The sequence below is a fragment of the Heliangelus exortis genome, chromosome 11 (genome assembly GCF_036169615.1).
Source record: "Heliangelus exortis chromosome 11, bHelExo1.hap1, whole genome shotgun sequence".
Taxonomy (NCBI): Eukaryota; Metazoa; Chordata; class Aves; order Apodiformes; family Trochilidae; genus Heliangelus; species Heliangelus exortis.
In genome coordinates, this window is record NC_092432.1 from 10,929,967 (window position 1) to 10,949,516 (window position 19,550).

Genomic DNA, 19,550 nt, shown 5'->3' on the forward strand with positions numbered 1-19,550 from the left:
CTTTTCTGCAGGGACCACAGCGTGGGGGAGCAGGCCAGTCCTTCTCGCTTTATTGCACTCGAGAGCACCCACCCGCCGAGGCGGCCACCTTATGTACAGCATTATTTTACAGCCACCCAACAACAACAACGTGCCCGGACCCCTGAGCACTCCCAGCCTTGTCCCTTCCCTCCTTCTGCACCAAGCCACAGTTTCAGACACCGCGGGGCAGGGTGGCATCGGTGCCATCATGGAGCTGCCAGTACTGGTACCAGAGGCCTGGCCTGCACCCCAGAGAGGGTCCACACAAGAGCAGCAGCAGCAGGGGCCCTGAAGCTCACTGCTAAACCCCTCTGCAGAAAAACTTGTTTAAGTCACAGTGTGCCAGGGCAAACGAGACCGTTGGGGTTCAGAGCCTTAACATGGAGTGCTGGTGGGGGTTTGGTGAGGCCACAAAGAGGGATGTGAAGTGCTGGGAGCCAGAAGGGCAGCTCGGACTCCCGGTTTGCTCGGGGGAGCCGGCTGGGGGAAATGGCACCCAGAAAGCCGGAGGGAGCAGGTCTGGTGGCCCCTGCCTCAAGGAAGGCAAACGGAGAGAGTCCAGAGAGGAAAGTGAGCTCAGGAATGGAGCAGCACGTGGCCCCGTGGGCTCCACCACCACCAGCAGCTCCTGTCAGGAGGCACTGGCAGGGACACCCGTGCTGCCACCCCCCCCACAGCCCCCGGGGGGGTGCTCAGCTGCTGACACTCGCACACACCACACAACGCAAGCGCTGTGGGACAGGCTGGAGCCAAAAGGAGGAGTGGTGGCCGCTGCCAGGGTCTCCCCTGCCCAGCCTGGTCACCTGCTGCCTCTGGGCTGCCCCGGCTGGGGTCCAGAGCTGAGGGGTCCAAGCCGCGGCGGCTCTGGCTACTGCGGGCGGCCAGCCCTGCCGCGCTCTCCTGGGCTGGCTTTGGAGGCTGCCAGGGCCTCCCCTGATTCTGCAGCTCTCCGGGAGCTCCTGGGGCTCACAGCAGTCTTGCGAGTACCCTGGGGACTTGCCAGCCCCTTCTTCTGGAGCTGGGGGCTGGACTGGGCAGATTTCCTACCCACGGAAGGGCTCTTGGAACCCTTGGGCTTGACTGGCTCCAGCGTCTTCAGGCCCAGGATGCTGCAGTAATGGTTGCACTGGTGAGCAGATGCAAACTGCTCCAGCAGGGAGGGTGAGCAGCTTTCCTTCAGTCCCTGGTACCTGCCAACACAACCATCCTCAGCCCCTGCTCTGCACCAGGAGACATCCCAGGGAGCAGGGAGCCGAGGATGGAGCCCAGCCATGCTCATCACCATGGCCCTTTGCCACATGAGAGGCAGAGCTAGGAACAGCTGGGGCCACCCAGTGACAGCAGCTCAGGGTCACTCACCCTTTCAGGTTGGTGGCAATCCTCACGTTGGTTATCTTCCAGCCCACTCCTGCAATGAAAGGGAGGACAACCAGTCTCTACCCAGGGAAGGACAGGCACCAGCACCAAGGGCAGGTCACCACCCTGGGAGCTGGGCTGGTGGCATGTGGGGAAAGAGCAAGGAGGAGGTCAAGGCTGGGGCTTTTCCTCCTCCTTTCCCAGGCCAGAGGGTAGTGAGGGGTCCCAGGAGGAGGAGAGGGGAGATGCCTTTACCTTCCATGTCAGTCACGAGGATGTTTCCATTTGTCCATTGGTAGACCCAATGCTGGAATGTGCAGCATTTGAGCACTATCTCTGAGGTGCCCCGTGCCATCAAGCTGCCATCTCTCTCAGTGACACAGTATTGCTGGCAGGGCCCACCTAGGTCCTCCTCCATTGTGGCATAAGGGATGTTGTTGGCCGGTCGGTAAATCAGGTACAGAGGAATTATCCTGCATGGGAGGACACACAGGGTCAGCCCCAGCTGGGGAGCTCTCCCCCCACACCAAGGGGAGATTCATGCTGCTGTCTGCAACCTTGGCTTTTGCCTTCCCCTCCCAGTACCCCTTCCCCGTGAGGGTGGGAGAAGAGCATGCTGCCCGCTGGGATGTCCCCAGCACCCACTAGGCACCCTGCCAGCATTGCCCCGGGGTGCTCTGCTGGGATGTGAAGCCAGGAGAGCAGCAGAACAGTTACTTACTCGGGCACAGCTCCAAAATCACGGACAGCTCGTGCCTCAGCAGCAAAGATCTTGCAGTACTCACGGCTGGAGTTCTGAATTTTACATTCCTGAAGATGCAAAGGGAAGAGTCAGGACCTTGCACCGCCTCCCTGGGGTGCCCTGCCTGGCCACTAACAGCCCTCATCCTGTCCTGGTGGCCAAAGGACAAGTGATGGGAAAGCTCTGAGCAGCATTGTGTTCATCAGAGAGAGGAGCTGAAGGCAAGGACAACCAGGACACTGCCATCCTGCTGGAACACGGCTCAGTCCCTCCAGAACATGCAAAAAGTGGGAAGAAACAAACTGGGGACAGATCTGGAGACCACACCACAGAGAAATGGGGAAGGTGTGGGGCAGCGTGCCCCACGAGGATGCCCACCTGGATGGTGATATCGTAGTTCTTCTCGATGAGGCTGTTCTCGTTCTTGGTCCCAAAGGCAATGAAGTTGTGCACTTTGATGATGCAGGTGCGGCCGGACTCAAAGAGGGGCTCCAGGCCGTAGATGGCTCTGGCTCGGCAGGCTTTGCGCAGGAACCCAGCGCCCACCTCCACCTCCTCGCTGACCACGCGCCCAAAGAGCTTGTCCCCCCAGTAACCTGCGTCAGCCAAGCCCTTGGCAAACACCATGGGTGTCATCTCGATCTCCTCTCCAACTGGCAGAGGGAAGAGCTGGTGAGGGGGGACAAGGCGGGCATGTCCTGCCCCCCCTCAGAGCTGCCTGCTGCCTGCACAGCCAGGGGCAGCACTCACCACTCAGCAGCACACAGCCCTTACCTTCCATCTCTTCCCGCAAGATAAATCCTGACAGCACTAGAGGAGACAGAAAGCAAAGAGGTGAGGAGAAGTCTCTGGGGAAACCTTAGAGCACCTTCCAGTGCCTGAAGGGGCTACAGGAAAGCTGGGGAGGGACTGAGGACAAGGGGTTGGGGTGACAGAACAAGGGCTAACAGCTTCAAATTGCAAGATGGGAGACTGAGATGAGACATTAGAAAGAAATTATCTGCTGTGAGGGTGCTGAGCCCCTGGCCCAGGTTGCCCAGAGAAGAAGTGGCTGCCCCATCCCTGGAATTGCTGCAGGACAGGTTGGATGGGGCTTGGAGCAACCTGGTCTGGTGGGAGGTGTCCCTGCCTTTGGCAGGGGGTGGGACTGGGCGAGCTTTAAGGCCTCTTCCAACCCAAACCAGTTTATGGTTCTATGATAAGTGTCCGGGTCCTGCCAGGACCCCACCATGCCCCTGCACTTCCACCCCAAGGGACAGAAAGGAGGATGGTGGGACTTGCCCATTAATTAGCAGATGGATGTAGCAGCACCTCACAGAGGGGTTGTGACGGGAAGTGTAAGGCTCTGCAAATTTGCCACGCCACCCTACGGCACACCCAGGCAGCTGGGAAAGCTGCCAGGCTGCTGAGGTCTCCTCACCTTCTGGGCTGAGCAGAAAATCTGTGGAGTCCGTGCCATGCTCATTGCTGATCACACACCGGTAGACCCCACAGTCCTTCTGGGACACCTGCACAACAGCCAAGGCTGCCTGGCCCTCATCGCCAGCACTGGAAGAAACCAGAGTGTGTCCTCAGCACCGGGGGAGACAGGGGGGCATACAGGACCCTCAAAAAAGGTGCTGCAGGTGGGCACGGTGCTGCCGTGGAGGGCTAGAATACAACTACAAAAAAAGCCAGCCCAAGGGCATCCCAGCTGCTCCAGTGACACCCCATGGCATCAGGGGTCCTGCGCTGCAGATTGGGATTACAGAGACACTTGAAAAAGAGCCCTGAAAAAATCTGTCAGAGACTGTGCTACAGACTGACCAAGGTACTTGCCTCTGAGTGTGTCTGGGTCAGGGCTGTGCCTAGGGTTAGAGAGCCACATCAGGGTGGGGTGGCTGGGAGCCAAACACCCACAGAGGTGTCCAGAATCCTTGCCAGCTGTTCAGGAGTAAAAGCAGACACCACTCCCCAGCCTGCAGCCTGCCCCTCTCCAAGGGACTGGCACAGCCTCATGGGCAGGCTCCTGGTCTTCTGCAGCCTGCAGCACCAAGCTTTGGGCTGGCAGTTCCTCCAGCCAAGGTGGCACCACACCAGACACAGACAAAGAACCAAAGGCCTGTGGCTGCCCTGTATGGCCAGCGGGAACCAGCAAAGGGGATGGCAGGCTGCAGAGGGATGAGGAGGAAGCCTCATCTTGAGACCTGCTGGCTGGTTCTGCTCTGGTCAGCTAGAGGCAATGGCCACTCTTGATCCACCTGCCCCAGCTCAAATGTCTGCTACAGGAGATGGCTTCTGCCCCAGAAAGCACCTCTTTCTGCCCAGTCATGATGAAGGGAGCTCCAGGGATGCTCAGAGGCATCAAGAAAATATTATCCTATGTGGATGATGTTTCCACACAAGCCTGAGAACAAGTTTCTCTCCATAATGCATCCAAAGAAGCCTCCAGGATCACAGCTGCCACCCTCCCACATTATCACTTGGGGGTCCCACTTTTGCAACCCACACCCAGCTCTCAGAACTCTGAGGTGGGCACAGCACCTTCCCTGACCTCCCTCAGGTTTGGGCTCAGCCCCTCCCTCCCTGCCCCAGGCTATGCTACTCAGAGCATCAGCCCTCAAGCCAGGCTGCTATCAAAAGGCTAAATTTGGCAGCAATTCCCCATCTGGGCGACCATCGCCCCCTCCCCAGGCACAGAGAAGATAAAGTCCACAACGCACCGTGCCAGGCAATGAGCTTCCCTCATCTCCCTTCACTCCAGGAAATGGACGGAGCTGGATTTAACACATGAACCAAGGACTACAACGAAGTGGAGCTGGTAGGTTACCTCCTTTGGGCTTCTGCTACAGGGATCTCGTCCTTGTACCACGTCAGCTTCGAATCACTCAAAATATTGAAGAACTGGCACCAAAGTTTCAGGTTTTCTGAGGCATCGGAAAATTGTTCTGCCCTGATCTTCCGAACCACCTGTGGAGCTGAGGACAGGGTGCAGAGAGATGGATGGTGAGACACACAGTACTGCTCTTTAGGACCTTGGTGTCGGGTCTCACACGTATGTCAATAGAGCCTGGAATAACACTGCCTTCCCCACAAAGGCCTCAGAGCTCTCCTTGGATAAATATGTTGGGATACAAGTGTACAAACTCATGCAGCAGGGCAGCACTGCAATACTGAGAGGGGCTGGGGCAGAGACATGCACCAGAGGAAAGCACCATGCAATGCTGGAGTATGTATTTATCTACTGAGGCTGGAGTTTATTGAGTTTACTTTTGCAAGACTATTGCTCTGAGGTTACCACCTGATTCCCATCAAGAACTTCCACACCAGGACTACACCTGTCCCAATTCCATGCCATGAAAAATCAAATTAGCATTGACATTGGAGGTGGAAAACCTGTTGGTGCCCGGTGGAGTCATGACCAGCACCAGACATGGTGAGGACCAGGACATGCAGATCAAGGACCACCAGAGGGTTCCCTTTTGGCCATGGAAGTGCAGGCTGGGGAGGGAGACAGCCTCAGTGCTGCTGCCTCTTGCACTCCTCTGCCTTCCCTGTGCTAGGAAGAAGTCCTGGGACAGACTTTTGGCATTCACATGGCCAAAGGGCAATGCTGAAAACCTTGCAAAATGCACAGACCTCTGGTGGCTCCAGCTGACTGTCATCAGCCCAGGTGGCCAGGCTCTCCCTTTGGAGGCAACAAGGAAACACACTTCCTGGGAGCGACCTCTTCCCTTACCTTTGAACGGATTACTCGCTTTCTTGGACTCTGCTGGCTGTGCTTCTGGCTTAGCATCTTCAGGGACCTTGTGGTCACCACCACTGTCACCCATGGGCTCCTCATAGAGCTTAGGAACCTCCAGCGTGGCCATCTTCTTCGTGAGGGTTGGTGAGTGTGGCTCGGCCGGAGGGGACGGGGCAGGTGACTGCAGCATGGCCACGTTCTTCCTGGACTGCCGTGGGGAGACAGTCGGACTTCTCAGGTACCCTGGGCTCTCCGGGGTGCCCTCCTCTTCCTCCCCTGCCTGCTTGGCTTTTGGCAGGTATATTTTGCGCCGGGCCCCAGAAGCGAGCTCCTCTGGCGTGGCACATGGTAGCGCTGCCAGAGGGTCACTGGGACTCTCTTTTTCAGGGCCTGCTGGAGGCAAATGAGAAATACCATGAGGGGGTTGCCCCACTCCTGCTGCTGGCACACTGCCCACCACGATGGAGGGCACGGAGAGCTGGGATGACCCCTCTGCCTCAGGAGCCAGCCGGCTCCGTCTCTTTGGTGGCACAGGCTTGCAATCCAGCATCTCCTTGCTGGTAACAAATTCCTCATTAATCATGCCCGTGATCCGCCGGGACGTCCTGGGGGTCAGAGGCAAGTTCTCTGCTGTCTGGAAGAGCTGATTGTTTTGTACCTTTTCCAAAACTCTCCTAGAGGTGCGGGGGCTTAGGCCTGCGATGCCTATTTCTGGGAGCATGACCTCCTCTGCATCGAGCTGCTCCTTGTCCCTGGGGTCAGCATCTTCATCCGTGGCATCCTTACCGCTATCTGACATTTTTAAAAGCAGCAACAGATAGTTCTTCAAGGATGAAACAAGGTTTTTGTGCTGCATCTTCTCCTCCAAAGATATCTCCTGAGGCGTCTCAGGGTCAGGTAGGATCAGTGGTACTTGTGGCTGAACCTCAGCACCTCCTTTAAAAGTGCCTGAAGGTGCTGCTGGTTCATGACGTGGAGCTGTGGCTGTTTGCTCTTGCCCTTCCTTCCCCTGAAATCCCACTGGCACTGGTTTACCACTCGTCTCCCCTAATGTGCTGTCTGGAAAGTTCTCTTGTGGAACAGACCCACCTGCCCGTTTGATTTCTGTTTCTCTGCTCACAGGAAGCAGCACCTGGGCTCCAGACGGGACCTCTCCTGCTGTGGCCTCCATCACTGGGGCACCGTGAGCTGCAAGCGCTGCCTCCGGAGCCACCACCGGCCCCACTGCAGGACCAGGACCCAGATCTGCCTTGGTAAGTTGGACTGAAGCAGGAGCTGGCACCACAGTCTCCTGATGTCCCAGGGGTGTTGTTCCTCCTGCCTCCCTGTGTGCAGCCCCAGGAGATGGAACTGCTGAACTCCCTCCTGCCTGAGCACTGGAACGGTTCCTGGGCAGCTCTGCTCCTGCCTCTTTGCTCTTCCCATCCTTGACTGCTGTCTGATGCCTGATTTGCTCGGGATGAGCATTTTCTCCAGGTTCTGGAGGACTTGATTTCTTTAGCAATGGCCCGTTCTCACCTTGCCTTTTGTCATCTTGATTTAACAGTCCTTGTTGGGTCTTTCTGCCCTCAAGACCACGGGAATGTCCTGCTGGTTTCGTAGAAGGAGGGTGCTCCTTGCTAGACTGCACATGGTCTGGAGAAGGTGCTGGTGGCTTTGGTGGCTCCTGAGGCCTCAGCCGAGGATTTATCCTTTTCCCCATTCCCCCAGTTTCCTGGCAGACAGGTGTCTCTTTCCTGATCTCCTCTAACTTACTGGATTGCTGACCAGTCTCTATGGTTGGACCAGACACTGGATGTTTTAGGTCACTAGCAGACTGTCCCACTGCTGCTGCTGCAACCTAGTTAAAAAAAGAAAATACAAAATTAGCATAACTTTGCTGCCTGGATTTGTTCAGTGGTGCTTGTGGTCCACCTGTACCTTATGGCACGGCCCAAGTTCTGCTTGAATTGTTAAGTGTTAGCCTGGTATCACTGATACTCACTCCTCCAGGGCCTCCTGGCTTCACCATCATCCCATGGCAGTGAGTCCCACAACTCCCTGTCACCCTGCACAAAACACCTAGGTTTTTTCTTTTAATCACCTCCATCTCTTCTGCCCTTAGACACATGAAGAGGCAGAAGATCTGCCCCTCTGAAACCCCTGATGGCTTTTAACTCCACCTCCTCCGGCAGGGCCCCTTCCCAAGGAGCACAACCTTCCTGTTTGTACCACCCATTGCCAAAACCTTGTATCATTTCCCTGCTCCTATTCAAGCCTCAGTGCTTCCCTCTATGCTCCATCTGCCACCTCCACTCAGATGGGCTGATCAGCTTGCCACATGTTATCTGGGTGAGGCCACCCAAACAATTTATAGTGAAACCCTACCCCATGATGTTATCTACACTACTCAACAGTCCTGTTTCTTTGACATTTGGGAAGCTCAAATGTTTCCGACTGCAGCTGCACACCAGCAGGCGTTTCAGAAAGCTGTGATGGCTGAGCTGTATCCCCAGGAGATCTGGAGAAAGACTCCAGCCAAGGGGCACTGCCTATTTTTGTAGGAGAAGGCTCAGGGGAGGTGGTGATGCCATGTGCCTGGCTGATGCTCCACTGGCAACATCAGGACACTCACCAGGGAACAGGGCGTGCACACAACAAGTTCTCCTCTCCCAGGTAAGAAGTTGTAGGACATCTGGAGACGTGGTGCTGAGGGACCTGGGTTAGTAGTGGCCTTGGCAGTGATGGGTTAACAGTTGGACTGGATGACATTAAAGATCTTTTCCCAACAAAATGATTTGGTGGCTATGATTTTAAGAGACAAATGGGCTTCATGCAGTGAAACCCCACTGGGTTTTACCACAGTGCTTGTATCACAGGTCCTCTGTGGTATGGAAAATATTGGGATGGCCACAGCCCAACAGCAGGGCCAGCCCTGGTCCCTCTGCTCAAGGGGCTGGAGGTGGATCAGGGCCGGTGGTTCCCAGAGGTCCCTCTGTACAATGGTGCTGGTCAATGGGGACATCACTGTGGCTGAAGAGCACTTAAAACACATTTGCTTAGCACTGGTGCACAAACTAAAGCTTATTGAGAAAAACTTCCCAGGAGCTTTTCAGAAAAGCGTCTGTCCTTAGGCAATCATAAAACACACCAGCTACAGGCACTAAAGGAAATATAATAAAAGCATCAGTTTCAAAGGTAAGCAAGACCATCATGCAAATCCAGCTTCTTCTATGCTCTCGTTCTTGAGGATGTTCAAAGACTGTTTGTGGTCTGGCATTTTGCAAGCTCTTCTGCTATGGATAAATCCAGCTCAAAAGAGAAGTCTTGAGCATGAGGCCCAGCTGGGTCCCAGGGCCAGGAAAACACTCATGCTACAACTCTGTCTTGTTTAAGGGAAAGATTAAAAAAGAAAAAGACAGGCAGCTCGCGTCCCGGGGTGTGAAAATAACCTCACACACATCCAGAGTCATCTTTGAAGGGCTTTAAAATGGCTTATTTGGTCACAGAAAAGCTGAGCATTTCCCTCAGCATCACCAACCATCTGAAGCATTCAAAGTCATACCAAAAGCATTCCCTTTTGTCTCCTCAGAGGCACACCAGCTGACAAGTTAAGGGTTTCCCCCTGTGAGTGAGCTTTTGAAGAGCAAAATACCTTGATGCATGTCAAAGGCACAGTGCTGACAGCCCAAGCCTGGCTGCTGCATACCAACACCTTCCCCCTTTCTGGAGAGAAGGGGGCATAGAAAAGGAGCAGAGAGGGAGAAAACTGATTGCTTTGCCAGGGGCTCACACCCGCAGCAATAATTTCTGCAGCAATATTTGGTGCTGGTGGGTGAGGCTAATGATGAGTTCAGGCTGTTGCACTGTGGCAAGGTCAGCACCCAGGTGTTTCCCATCTTACCAGTGAACGGTGCTCCTGCCTATGACTAAAGAAACCTAGAAGGGCAAGAAAAGGATTTTTTTTTTTAACTGGAGCACACAGCAGTCCCACTTTCTGTATCGTGGATGTTTCCACATCCTAAAGCATTTGCATTCCGAGAGGTGGCTGCACCTAGAGGCTGCCTCCTCTGACAGACTTGGTTGGTTATCAAAAGGGTGAACCTACCACAGCTCAAACCCCAGATCCTGATGGCAGCCGCAAATTGGACTAAGACAACTTTTTACCACAGAAGAGAAAAGTAAAAATAAAACCCAAAAACCTCTGGTACCTTCCGATCTAATATTTTCATGGAAAAACTTCAGGTTAAGTGACAAAAATAGAAGTTGACTAAAAGATGCAGAGTGAGGGTCAGGAGCAGGTGCTGTGCCCTGGCACTTCAGCACCACCACAATGAGTGTTGCAACAGAGTTTTTCCAACTGGGAAGAGCCAAAAAATAGCCTGGATCTACTGTATACACATTGCACTGTAAACAAACCCCAAGGCCCTGCCTGGTGCAGCTCACGTGGGGTACCTGGCACATGGGGTACCTGGCACATGGCACTCATTTGCATGGGGGGCTCATTAAATGCCTGTGGCGGCTGCTGAAGCTGAAGCTCTGGCTTAGGTGAACTGAAGAGATGCCATCAGTCTTGCTGCCTGCCCCAGGCACAAGGCACCCACCCCCAGCTATAAATAACCATTCAGTCCTCCCTGCTGAACTGATTTGGGAACACTCTGCATGAGCTCAGCGCGCCGATTAAACAGGAGCGCTCGCAGCACGCCCTGACGTACATCCCTCCTCACCACCTCGCCTGACATTTATTGGGAGATGGGGTGGAAGCTCCATCGTCTGGGAACACCAAGTCTGGGAAGCCCATTTTCCTGGGAGTATTTGTCAGTGGAGACCTATGAAACTCAGGCAGCAGAGGCTGCCCATGGGGTACAAGCAGCCTCCCGAGGCTGGTGCCACCATGCAGCACAAATATTTTCTTGTTGTAACCCTTCCATTGGCTGCTCTCAGTCCCAGTTACCTCTGGACTGGCGGCTTTGTTTCCCTCTGATTTCTGTGCGTGGTGCTGGGCCCTCTGTCCCTCAGATGACACAGGTCCTTTATCCAACACCTCTGAGGACGACGGAGCATCCTCTGTCTGTCTGCTGACTGCCGCAGGCTGCAGGGCAGCTGCACTTGCAGCCTCTTCCTCAGTTCCCACCTCTTCCTTCCCTGCTGCCAGATCCACTTGCTTATCAAAATACATCTCTTTTAAAGAGAAGTGCATGTCACCATTGATTTTAGTGTCCTGAGTCACAGCTTTCCCAGGCTCATTGATTTTTGGACTGTTTTCTACTTCTTGATCATTCGCCAGCCTCAGACGCGCATTCCTGCGTAAGGGGACAGAAGGGGCAAACCTTGGATTTGTAGAGGGGTTGGCCCTGTCTCGCCCACTCTCTTCCCTCTTGGAAACTTCCTGCTTTGCTGCTGGAGGAGCCTCCACCTTCTTTTTCTTTTTGGCTGCAGTGTCTTTCGCCACTGGGTTAGCTGCTAGGTTCTCCACTGTCTCATAGATGTACGTGAGAAAGCTGTTCCCTTTCTCCTCCACATTTTCCAAAGAGGCATCTCCATTGGTGGTCACCTCCGCTTTCAAAGGTTCCATCAGTTTCTTTGGAAAGCCCATCACGGCACTGCCTGGCTGCTCCTTTGGCTCAGCAATATCCTCCTGTAATCTAGACTGAGAATCAGCAACATGCACTTTTGCTGCATCCTCCTTCTCCCACGGAGAGGCTCCCGACTGGAGATTCAGATCCCTGGCCAGCCTCCGCTTTCTCTGGAGCCGATCGGGGCTCATTCCCTGCAACTTCTCCACCTCCACATTTTCTTTCCCTCGTTTCTTGCCCTGTTCTATCTCTTGCAGCTTTTCTTCAGCTTTTCTCTTTATTTTGTCAAACCACCTCTGATGGATTTTGAATTCCGTCATGGTTCCCACTTCCAGCACACCAGAGCAGGACACGATGCCTTTGGTATTTCTAGCTGAGGCCTGGTAAATGCCTGCATCTTCTTCTCGGCACCTGGAAACCAAAAGCTCTGCATGAGACCTGCCCATCCTCCCCAGGCACTACTGCTGGGCACACGGGCACGCACGCTCTCCCGCTTCTTGCTCCAGAGGGGCCAGAAGATGAAGACGTGGCCCTTGGGATGCCCACAGTAGGTCTGGAGGCCTGGGGCTGGCCTCCCTCCCCAGGCTCTGACTGTTCTCAGCACTAAGAGACAAGCAAGTTGGACGTTAAACCAGTGCCCAGCCACCCCCTGGGCAGTAACTCTGGTAAGAGAGGGCTGTGATGGAGGAGGACCAGCGAGCAACAGGTGACTGTTCTTGGCCACATTCCTCTGCAGGATCTTCTCCTCTCAGCTCTTCACAGCCTACAGGATATTTCTGTTCTTCCTCTGCCCTCCTGCCTCAACAAAGCCTTCCCATCCCGCTTCACAGGCACCAGCACAAGCAGGTGCCCGCTGCCTCTGACAGAAACCTGGAGCAGAGCTGGGGCAGCAGAAAAGCCCAGGCTGGAGGGAGGAGGTTGAGAGGACTATCAGCAGCACCAAGGTTCTGCACTTTTCAGGTTCTGCATCTGTCTGACATCCCAAATCCAGGACTGGAGGTGTGACAGGTCTCTGCTTGCTGGGGACACGGGGTGCCTGGCTCTCCAGAAACACAGTCCTCGTTTAAAGCTAAAAGAAGCTGATAGTCAGGGCTGGACAAAGGAGGCACTCAGCTCCATCAAGTGAGTGCCAAAGCAGCCCTTTCCTTCCCTGCTCTTATGGTGAGAGCCAGGAGGTGCTCACTTGGGACAGGGCTGCAGCCCTTTCCTCCTGCCTCATCCCCTGGACTATCATCCTGGAGGCAGCCAGTGCTTCTCCTTTGCTCACCTTCACCCAGCCCTAATGCTCAGCTCCTGCCTGGTGCAACCATAGCACACGCTGCTACCAGCACTGGAAGGCTCCAGAGAGAGGAGTTTCTCCTGACCTTCCTTGGGCTTGGGCTTAAGCTCTGCCAGGGGAGGTTTAGCTTAGATATTAGGAAAAAATTCTTTCCAGAGAGGGTCATCAGGCATTGGAATGGGCTGCCCAGGGTGGTGGTGGATTCTCCATCCCTGGAGGTTTTTAAAAAGAGACAGGAGGTGGCACTGAGTGTCATGGTCTGGGAACCAAGTGGGAGTGGATTAAGGGTTGAACTTGATGATCTCAGAGGTCCTTTCCAACCCAAATGATTCTGTGATTCTGCGATGATTCCTCTTACATCTGGCATGGCAGTGACCCCTGGACAGAAATAATGGATTTCATACTGATGTGATGAGAGAGTCATCAGAGTGAAGAGCTGAAGGGGAAGGCCCATCACCCTGGGGCCAGCACGGGTGCTGGGGGGAGAACTGCTGACAGAATATTGAAAACATGCCTCGAGCTTCCATCACCAAGCCCAGCCCAGGCGGGTGCTTTACTCACTTGTAGAGCTGCAGGGTGTGTCGGTTCCCGTGTCGGGATATCTCGTACTTGGGCAGCCCACAGTAGCGATCCATCTCTTCATCATCCTTGTACCACGTCACCTCGGGCTGCGGGTACCCTGAGGGAGCAGAGAGAGGGGACAGCAGGGGGTGAGAAACTGCAATCCTGCTCCCGAGGGGACAATCCGGCAGAACAGAACACGTTATTCCGGGCTCAATACATCAGAAAAAAAAAAAAAAAAGTATTGTGAATGGAAACCTGACGGGCTTATCAAAGCCTTTCATCACTCCCAGGAATTGGGCTATTTTTGAGAGAAAAATCCCAGCACTTCATTCCTGAGCAGAGGGAAAAGGATCACACGATCATCTCCCATAACACTGGCCAGGAGAAGGTGAGCATACTGTCACTTTCCTGGGAGGTGGCATGTTTTGATGAGCCCGAGGCTAAGGTTAGAAAACAGGCGCTTGCCCCTCCATGGAGCTCACAGCATTTCACTCGGTGTCACAGCCCGTAAGCTGATCCCAAAGTTTCCATTCAACAGCAACAACCTTGATTGCATCACAGCCAGCTCAGTGTCCTACAAATGTCACTTGACAACAGATGTCACCTGCTTTTTCAGTAGAATGACATCATGATGTGTGTGACTGGCTGGTGAGCAGGCTGGACACGCAGCCACATCCCCCTGGCACTGACACTGGTGGTGGATCAGCATGAGTGCCCCACACAGACCAGCACTAGCCACAGCCCTCACCTGCCCCTGACAGAGGCTCCAGAACTAGCTGTTTTCAGGGGAAAACTGCTCCAGCCAGTGGCCAAGACTGGTTCCCTTACTTCACACAGAGCTCCCAGCAGAGCCAAGCTGACCCTGAGGGCCTGGGATAAAAGTTTCAGTGACCACGTCATGCCTCTGCTTAAGTCATGAGCTCAACAGTTGTTCGAAGCCCCAAGGCAGATATCCAAAGCTGATGTCCTGCAAATGCCCCTGCTGGCTTTCCCTGCTGCCCAAGTGAAGGAGTCCAGCATGCTGCTCACCCTCATCAGTCCTCAAGGGTCTTCCCACCAGCCCCAGGACCCCTGAATGCACCAAGTGATCAGGCCTGGCATGGGGCCAGCAAGGGCTCTCAGGGAATATTCGAAGTGTTCATACTCTGTGGCTCTGGAGAGGGCAGGGACCTATCCTGGATACTTCCCAGCTGCCAGCCTAGAGGTTCCAGGGCTGATCATGACCCTTTCCACCTCCAATGTGAGGAGCCTCCAACTTCCTCCAGCCAGAGATGCTGGAAGACTGTAACAATGCCTGAGCCTATCTTACTCCTGCTCCCTTGAGGGTTCCACAGTGAGAGCAAAAAGTCACCAGCAGGAATCCACCCCGGCTTTAGCTGATTCAAAATATCTCTGGCCAGAAAAGCAACACGCACCAAATCTCATCTTCACCTACTGCTTGGTTCCTCCAGCCCCAATCTGCTCCTGTGATACAGTCCTTGTCCCTCTCCCTTGCTTATTGGGGCTCTCCAGTCAGTGTCCTCTGGCACCTCAAGGAGCTTAACCCCCTGGCTTGGGGAAGTAGTTTTTGGGAGCAGTTTTCCTTTCCTGCTCTCCTCCATGAACAACAGGACATGAACACCCCCTAGCCCAGAGACCCCACAGACTAGATTTTACTCTCTTGGCATCTACCCTCTCCATCCTCACTGCCTCTATATCTTTTTATCTTTGGCTTTCTGTTAGCCAAAGCCTTTTTCCTCCAGTTTCTAGAAGAAGTGCAAAGCTCTCAAGATACTTGTGGCTGAAGTGAGTAAGCCCTAAATTACTCACCTGAGCAGAGCCATGAGACTATCCCAGGGATGGGATCACCAGGGATCACAGCTGCTGCTTACATTATCCACAGATATTAGCTACTGGCTCTGTTTTGCAGCAGGACCCTGGGCTGAATGAACCTGTGGCTGTTTCTTTCTGTCTAGGGATGAGGAACAAAAGAGTTTTCCTACACAGCTCAGACTTTGCCCAGAACAATCCTTCCCTTCCCACAGGCTGTTGTGCACGTGAGACTTTCAGGAGGCTCCACAGCTTGCAGCAGGCAGGTAGATTTTCCTAATAAGCCTGCAAACAGCAACCACAGCACTTCATTCCAGGAAATGCCAGCATATAATTTCTGAGAAGCCGTGTGATGTCCCCTCATGGCCCCTGCAGCTGATTCCCATTCCCAGCTGACACCTGCTGGAAAGAGTTGCAATTTCTGTGGCTGCACAGTGCCTCCATGAAAAGCCTTTCCTCCTGTTAAGCCAAAACTCCCTTTGACCTGTGCCACTCGTGTCCTTGAGGCTACCTGCTCCATCCTGGGGGCTACTGCCCTACAAGCCCAGCGAAGGCAAGGAGGGACCAGCCCCTTCTGTGGCCCAAGGGAGAGACAGGCAAGTGCTGACTGGGGGATGCTGAAAGGCTTCCCACCTCCCCAGCTGCCTGTTCAGACACCAGCTGTCCCTCCCCCAGGGGCTGTAACCAGAGCCAAGCAGGAGATGGAGAGATGCCTGTGCAGGGACAAGGCTCCCTGGCATGCCCTGCACTCCACTGGGGTGGGGATGTGCTGCTGACAACCCCATCCCTCCATCCATCTTCAGCCTGCTGAGCAAATAAATTCCCCTGGTGCGCGGGGAATAAACTCCCCTGGCCCCTGCCACCCCTGGCATATCCCCTGCAGCCACAACACCTGCAGCTGCCCAGCTGCCACGACAGGACAGTCTAAAGGGTGCCAGTGGGATGGGGTGGCTGAGCCAAGGCTGCAGGGCACCTGATGCCCACCCTCAGCTTAAGTGTGTTGCAGGACACAGCAGCCATCCCAAAATCAGGTGCTCGCCCCTCCAAAACCTGTCACTCCCTGCTGCAGCTGGCTCCAAGAGGGATTTGCTGGCAGCTGGTTCCCTGCATCCACCAGGAGCTGCAACCAGAGCAGTGCGGGGCATTCCTGGGGAGGAGGGCAGGCATCTGCTGTGCATCTTCCATCCCAGACAGAGCATTTTGGGAAGCGTGCCTTCCAGCAGCATTGCTCCAGCAGGATGGCCAGCCACTGAGCATGAATTTTTTATTTTTTTCTTTTTAATTATTATTAGAGGGATTGCCAGGTTTAGATCCAACAGCCCGAAGGTTGTTAAAATCTGAGAAATCTTCAGAGCTTAGGTGAGCTTATCCAAAACAGTTCTTGCAATAACTATCCAAAATCACCCAGAGAATCTCTGGTTAAAACAACTTTCCTCTTTGGATTTTTTGGGGCAGAGGGATGGAGTCTTCTGAAAGTTGGGAAGGTGGAAAGGGTTTAGAACAATTACACCTAACTTCACTGTTTTCTCTTTCTGCTCTCCACAAGCTACCTGTGGTGGGGACTTCAAGTGGTTTTGCAAGGAATTAAGTCATGATAGGATCTCATCCTTTCTGGCTTTATGGATTTAAATATGAAGACAAGGACTGCAGCAATGCTGACAGGAGGGACAGATACCCACTATGAGCAGGAGTTCCCCACACAACTGGCACGTGAGCAGCTCTCATTCTCCATCTCTCACTTGTTCTGGCTGCCCCAAACCCAGACATCCTCAGCTCCCACCAGCCTGCTCTCTGCTCTCCTGCCCACTGCCACCCATCTACCCCTCTTGCAGCCCCTGAATTTCTCCAGACATCCTTCATGCAAGCACTTCACTCTCACCCTTCAGACACGGCCCCAGGAAGGCCACCACAGATGCCACAAGTTGAACTCCTTCACACTTATTAAAATCCTCGTACACTAAGTACAGGACCGTCTACTCACTTTACCCCAACACCCCTCCCCGAACCATGGGCAGAGCCTTTTCCCCTCTGTAGTCCTTCAACACAACCAGACTGCTCCTGGGCACAGCACTTTGTACTGGGACTGACACACAATGGTCTTGCCTGGATCCAGTCATCACTTCTCCTGGTTGCCCTTGCTCCCTTACAAGTGGTCACACACCCAGGCCCCCAAAAGCTGACAAATCTGCTTCACAGTCAAAGTGACATAGAAGTAACTGAAAAATTTTAAAATCCTTCTAGTAGCACCTCCAGTAAGGGCCACTCTCTGTAGAGACCAGTATCCACTCACTGGGAAGGAGCTGTGATGAGCCTTGAGATCCTGAAGTCTGGACAGAACCCACCAAGGCAAACACTTGGTGCAGACAAGCAGAGTGTGCTCTGTCCTGTAAGAAATGGCACAGTAGATGGAAATGTTCTCCTCCCTTTTTAATGTTTCTCAGAGAACAAAGGATGAGCTAATTTTGTATAAAAAAGAAAACAAGTCATAAATGATGCAGGATTTGACCCAAAACCATCAAAGCAGATGTACCAGGGACACTGGTACCAGGCAGAACTAGGCAACAGGAGAAACGAAGGGTTTATGTAACCACTCAAGAGCACGAGGATGTCTGACTCTGCCTGACTTGTTTTTTTTTCCTTTCTGTACCATCCAGCACATTTTGGAGACCAGCTCTCCAAACACTTGCATCTTGCTGCCTTCCCAGGACATGCCCAGCAAGTCACTGGTATTCACAGATTTTGGACTACCCTGTAACTCTCATTGTTGGTCAAGAAGCAGGAAAAAAAAATTAAAATGTTATTGTAGGTCAGGTACCCATATTTGGGGCTTGCGAGTCAAAACAGGAGCAGCTGACCATCTGCCCTTTGCCTCCTGCAAGTCTATGAACCAAAGTGTCCTTGGACTCCAGCCACAGCAGTGGGATGGAGCTGGTTCCACTCTGGTCACTGGCCAGGGATGAAACCACCACTTCCTTTCTCCCTGTAATATCTCCCAGCTGAATGTAAACATCGTGGCAGGGGGGGATATCTAAATGCCTGTTAAGACTTTGCAGTCTGAGTTTCCTTTCCACCTCATGCCCTTCTCTCCCAAAGAGATCCTGAGGTCCTAAAACAGTCCACAGGACCACATGCAAGAGAGGATCGTATGGCATAGGTAGTCCAGGCTGCTCTGAAGGACATTCCCATGAAGATTCCTGATTTTGTAGGCTTATCAATTTCAGTGCATAAAGACAATCCCCAGTCTAGTGTATCAGGCTTGAAAATTCTGTGAAAGGCTACATGCTGAAGATGCTCATTTGACACTGAAAATGAGACCAGTATCAGGTGGGGTACACCCAGCTGTGTTATACCAGTACCAGTAGGGCATCCAAAACTGGAACAACCATAGCAAGAGCAAGGGTGGACTGCAAGAAGGGCTACAAAGCAGACAGAGAACGTATCTGTCCCTAGAGGTTGACACTTTGATTTTGGTACAAGCAGAGGAAGTTATTCCTTGACAGAATGTCTCCTGCACAACATACAGTGAGGAGCTTCCCTAGGTTTTCCAGGAGAGGTCTTGGGAAGGACACGGACAAGGAATTTACCAGACTTTGTTGGGAGGGCTGACTGAATTATGTCTCCTCTGGAGAGGAAACTGAGCACCTTGGCATCACACAAGCAGGGGACTTCCTACCTTGTCAGCCATCCAAACTCATGGTGAAACAGAGCTCATCTTTACAAAGGCATCTCTGCTCTTGACAAAGCCCACTTGGAGCTGATGCTATCATTTGGACTTTGTAAGCTTGTTAGAGGGAACTGCCAGCCTCAGGCTGCTGAAGACTTAAGCCAGTGAACTTAAAAATGGACACTTTAAAAGGGTTAAGAAACCCTGAAAAGGAGAGCAGTGGCAAATCCTTGCAGTAAGTAGTCACGCTCTGGGTCTGCAGCACTTCTACATTTGCTCTATCACCTTCCCTTGCTAGAAAATGCTTTTGCTTTTAAAAAACTTAAATCGGGAAAGCTCTTCTAATGAATCATTGAGGGGCAGGGCTTGAAATATCTACCCAGAAGCCCACTTTTGCCCTTGAAGGAGGAAGTGATCTGCTGAAAATCAAGCATCAATCAAATCAATATATCAGTTGTACCCCTGCAAGTTCAGAAAGTCAGACCTTTACAGCAAGTGAATGCACCTGAGAAGAGGCAAGAATTCAAAGCCAGCAGCTCTCAGAATGGTTCAACCTGCATTTCCTGGTGCACAGCTTAATTATAGCACGTTTCAAAAGACAAACAAGATTTCCTATACCTTAGGAGTCTTGGTGCTTGTGACTCAGAGGCTCAATAGATACCCTCCTCTGTCCAAAATATACTAACTTATTTAATGTCTCTCACTCAGTAACCTGTTGGAATAAACATGTGCAACACCACAAAGGATCACAGAGCTGGAAACAAGTGCATGCCATGGAAAAAGGACAAGAGCTCACCATCAGAGGAGCCCCTTACCTTTCCACCAATGCACTGCCC

The 19,550-nt window shown here is 53.1% G+C and overlaps 1 protein-coding gene across 5 annotated transcripts in view; it reads right to left on the reverse strand.

The window, feature by feature from the left end:
• Positions 1 to 33: 33 nt before the first annotated feature.
• ALPK3 (alpha kinase 3) overlaps positions 34 to 19,550 on the reverse strand; it is a 33,570-nt gene continuing 14,053 nt past the window's right edge. For all 5 annotated transcript variants that reach the window (XM_071754513.1, XM_071754512.1, XM_071754515.1 and 2 more), the window contains 11 exons: positions 13,239 to 13,356; positions 10,777 to 11,809; positions 5,838 to 7,683; positions 4,929 to 5,076; positions 3,540 to 3,667; positions 2,894 to 2,929; positions 2,498 to 2,772; positions 2,099 to 2,187; positions 1,633 to 1,850; positions 1,381 to 1,429; positions 34 to 1,211 (listed from right to left, as the gene is read on the reverse strand). In XM_071754513.1, the coding sequence (XP_071610614.1) occupies positions 890 to 1,211; positions 1,381 to 1,429; positions 1,633 to 1,850; positions 2,099 to 2,187; positions 2,498 to 2,772; positions 2,894 to 2,929; positions 3,540 to 3,667; positions 4,929 to 5,076; positions 5,838 to 7,683; positions 10,777 to 11,809; positions 13,239 to 13,356 (4,262 nt within the window). In that variant the 3' untranslated portion in view covers positions 34 to 889. The remainder of the gene's footprint in view (positions 1,212 to 1,380; positions 1,430 to 1,632; positions 1,851 to 2,098; positions 2,188 to 2,497; positions 2,773 to 2,893; positions 2,930 to 3,539; positions 3,668 to 4,928; positions 5,077 to 5,837; positions 7,684 to 10,776; positions 11,810 to 13,238; positions 13,357 to 19,550) is intronic.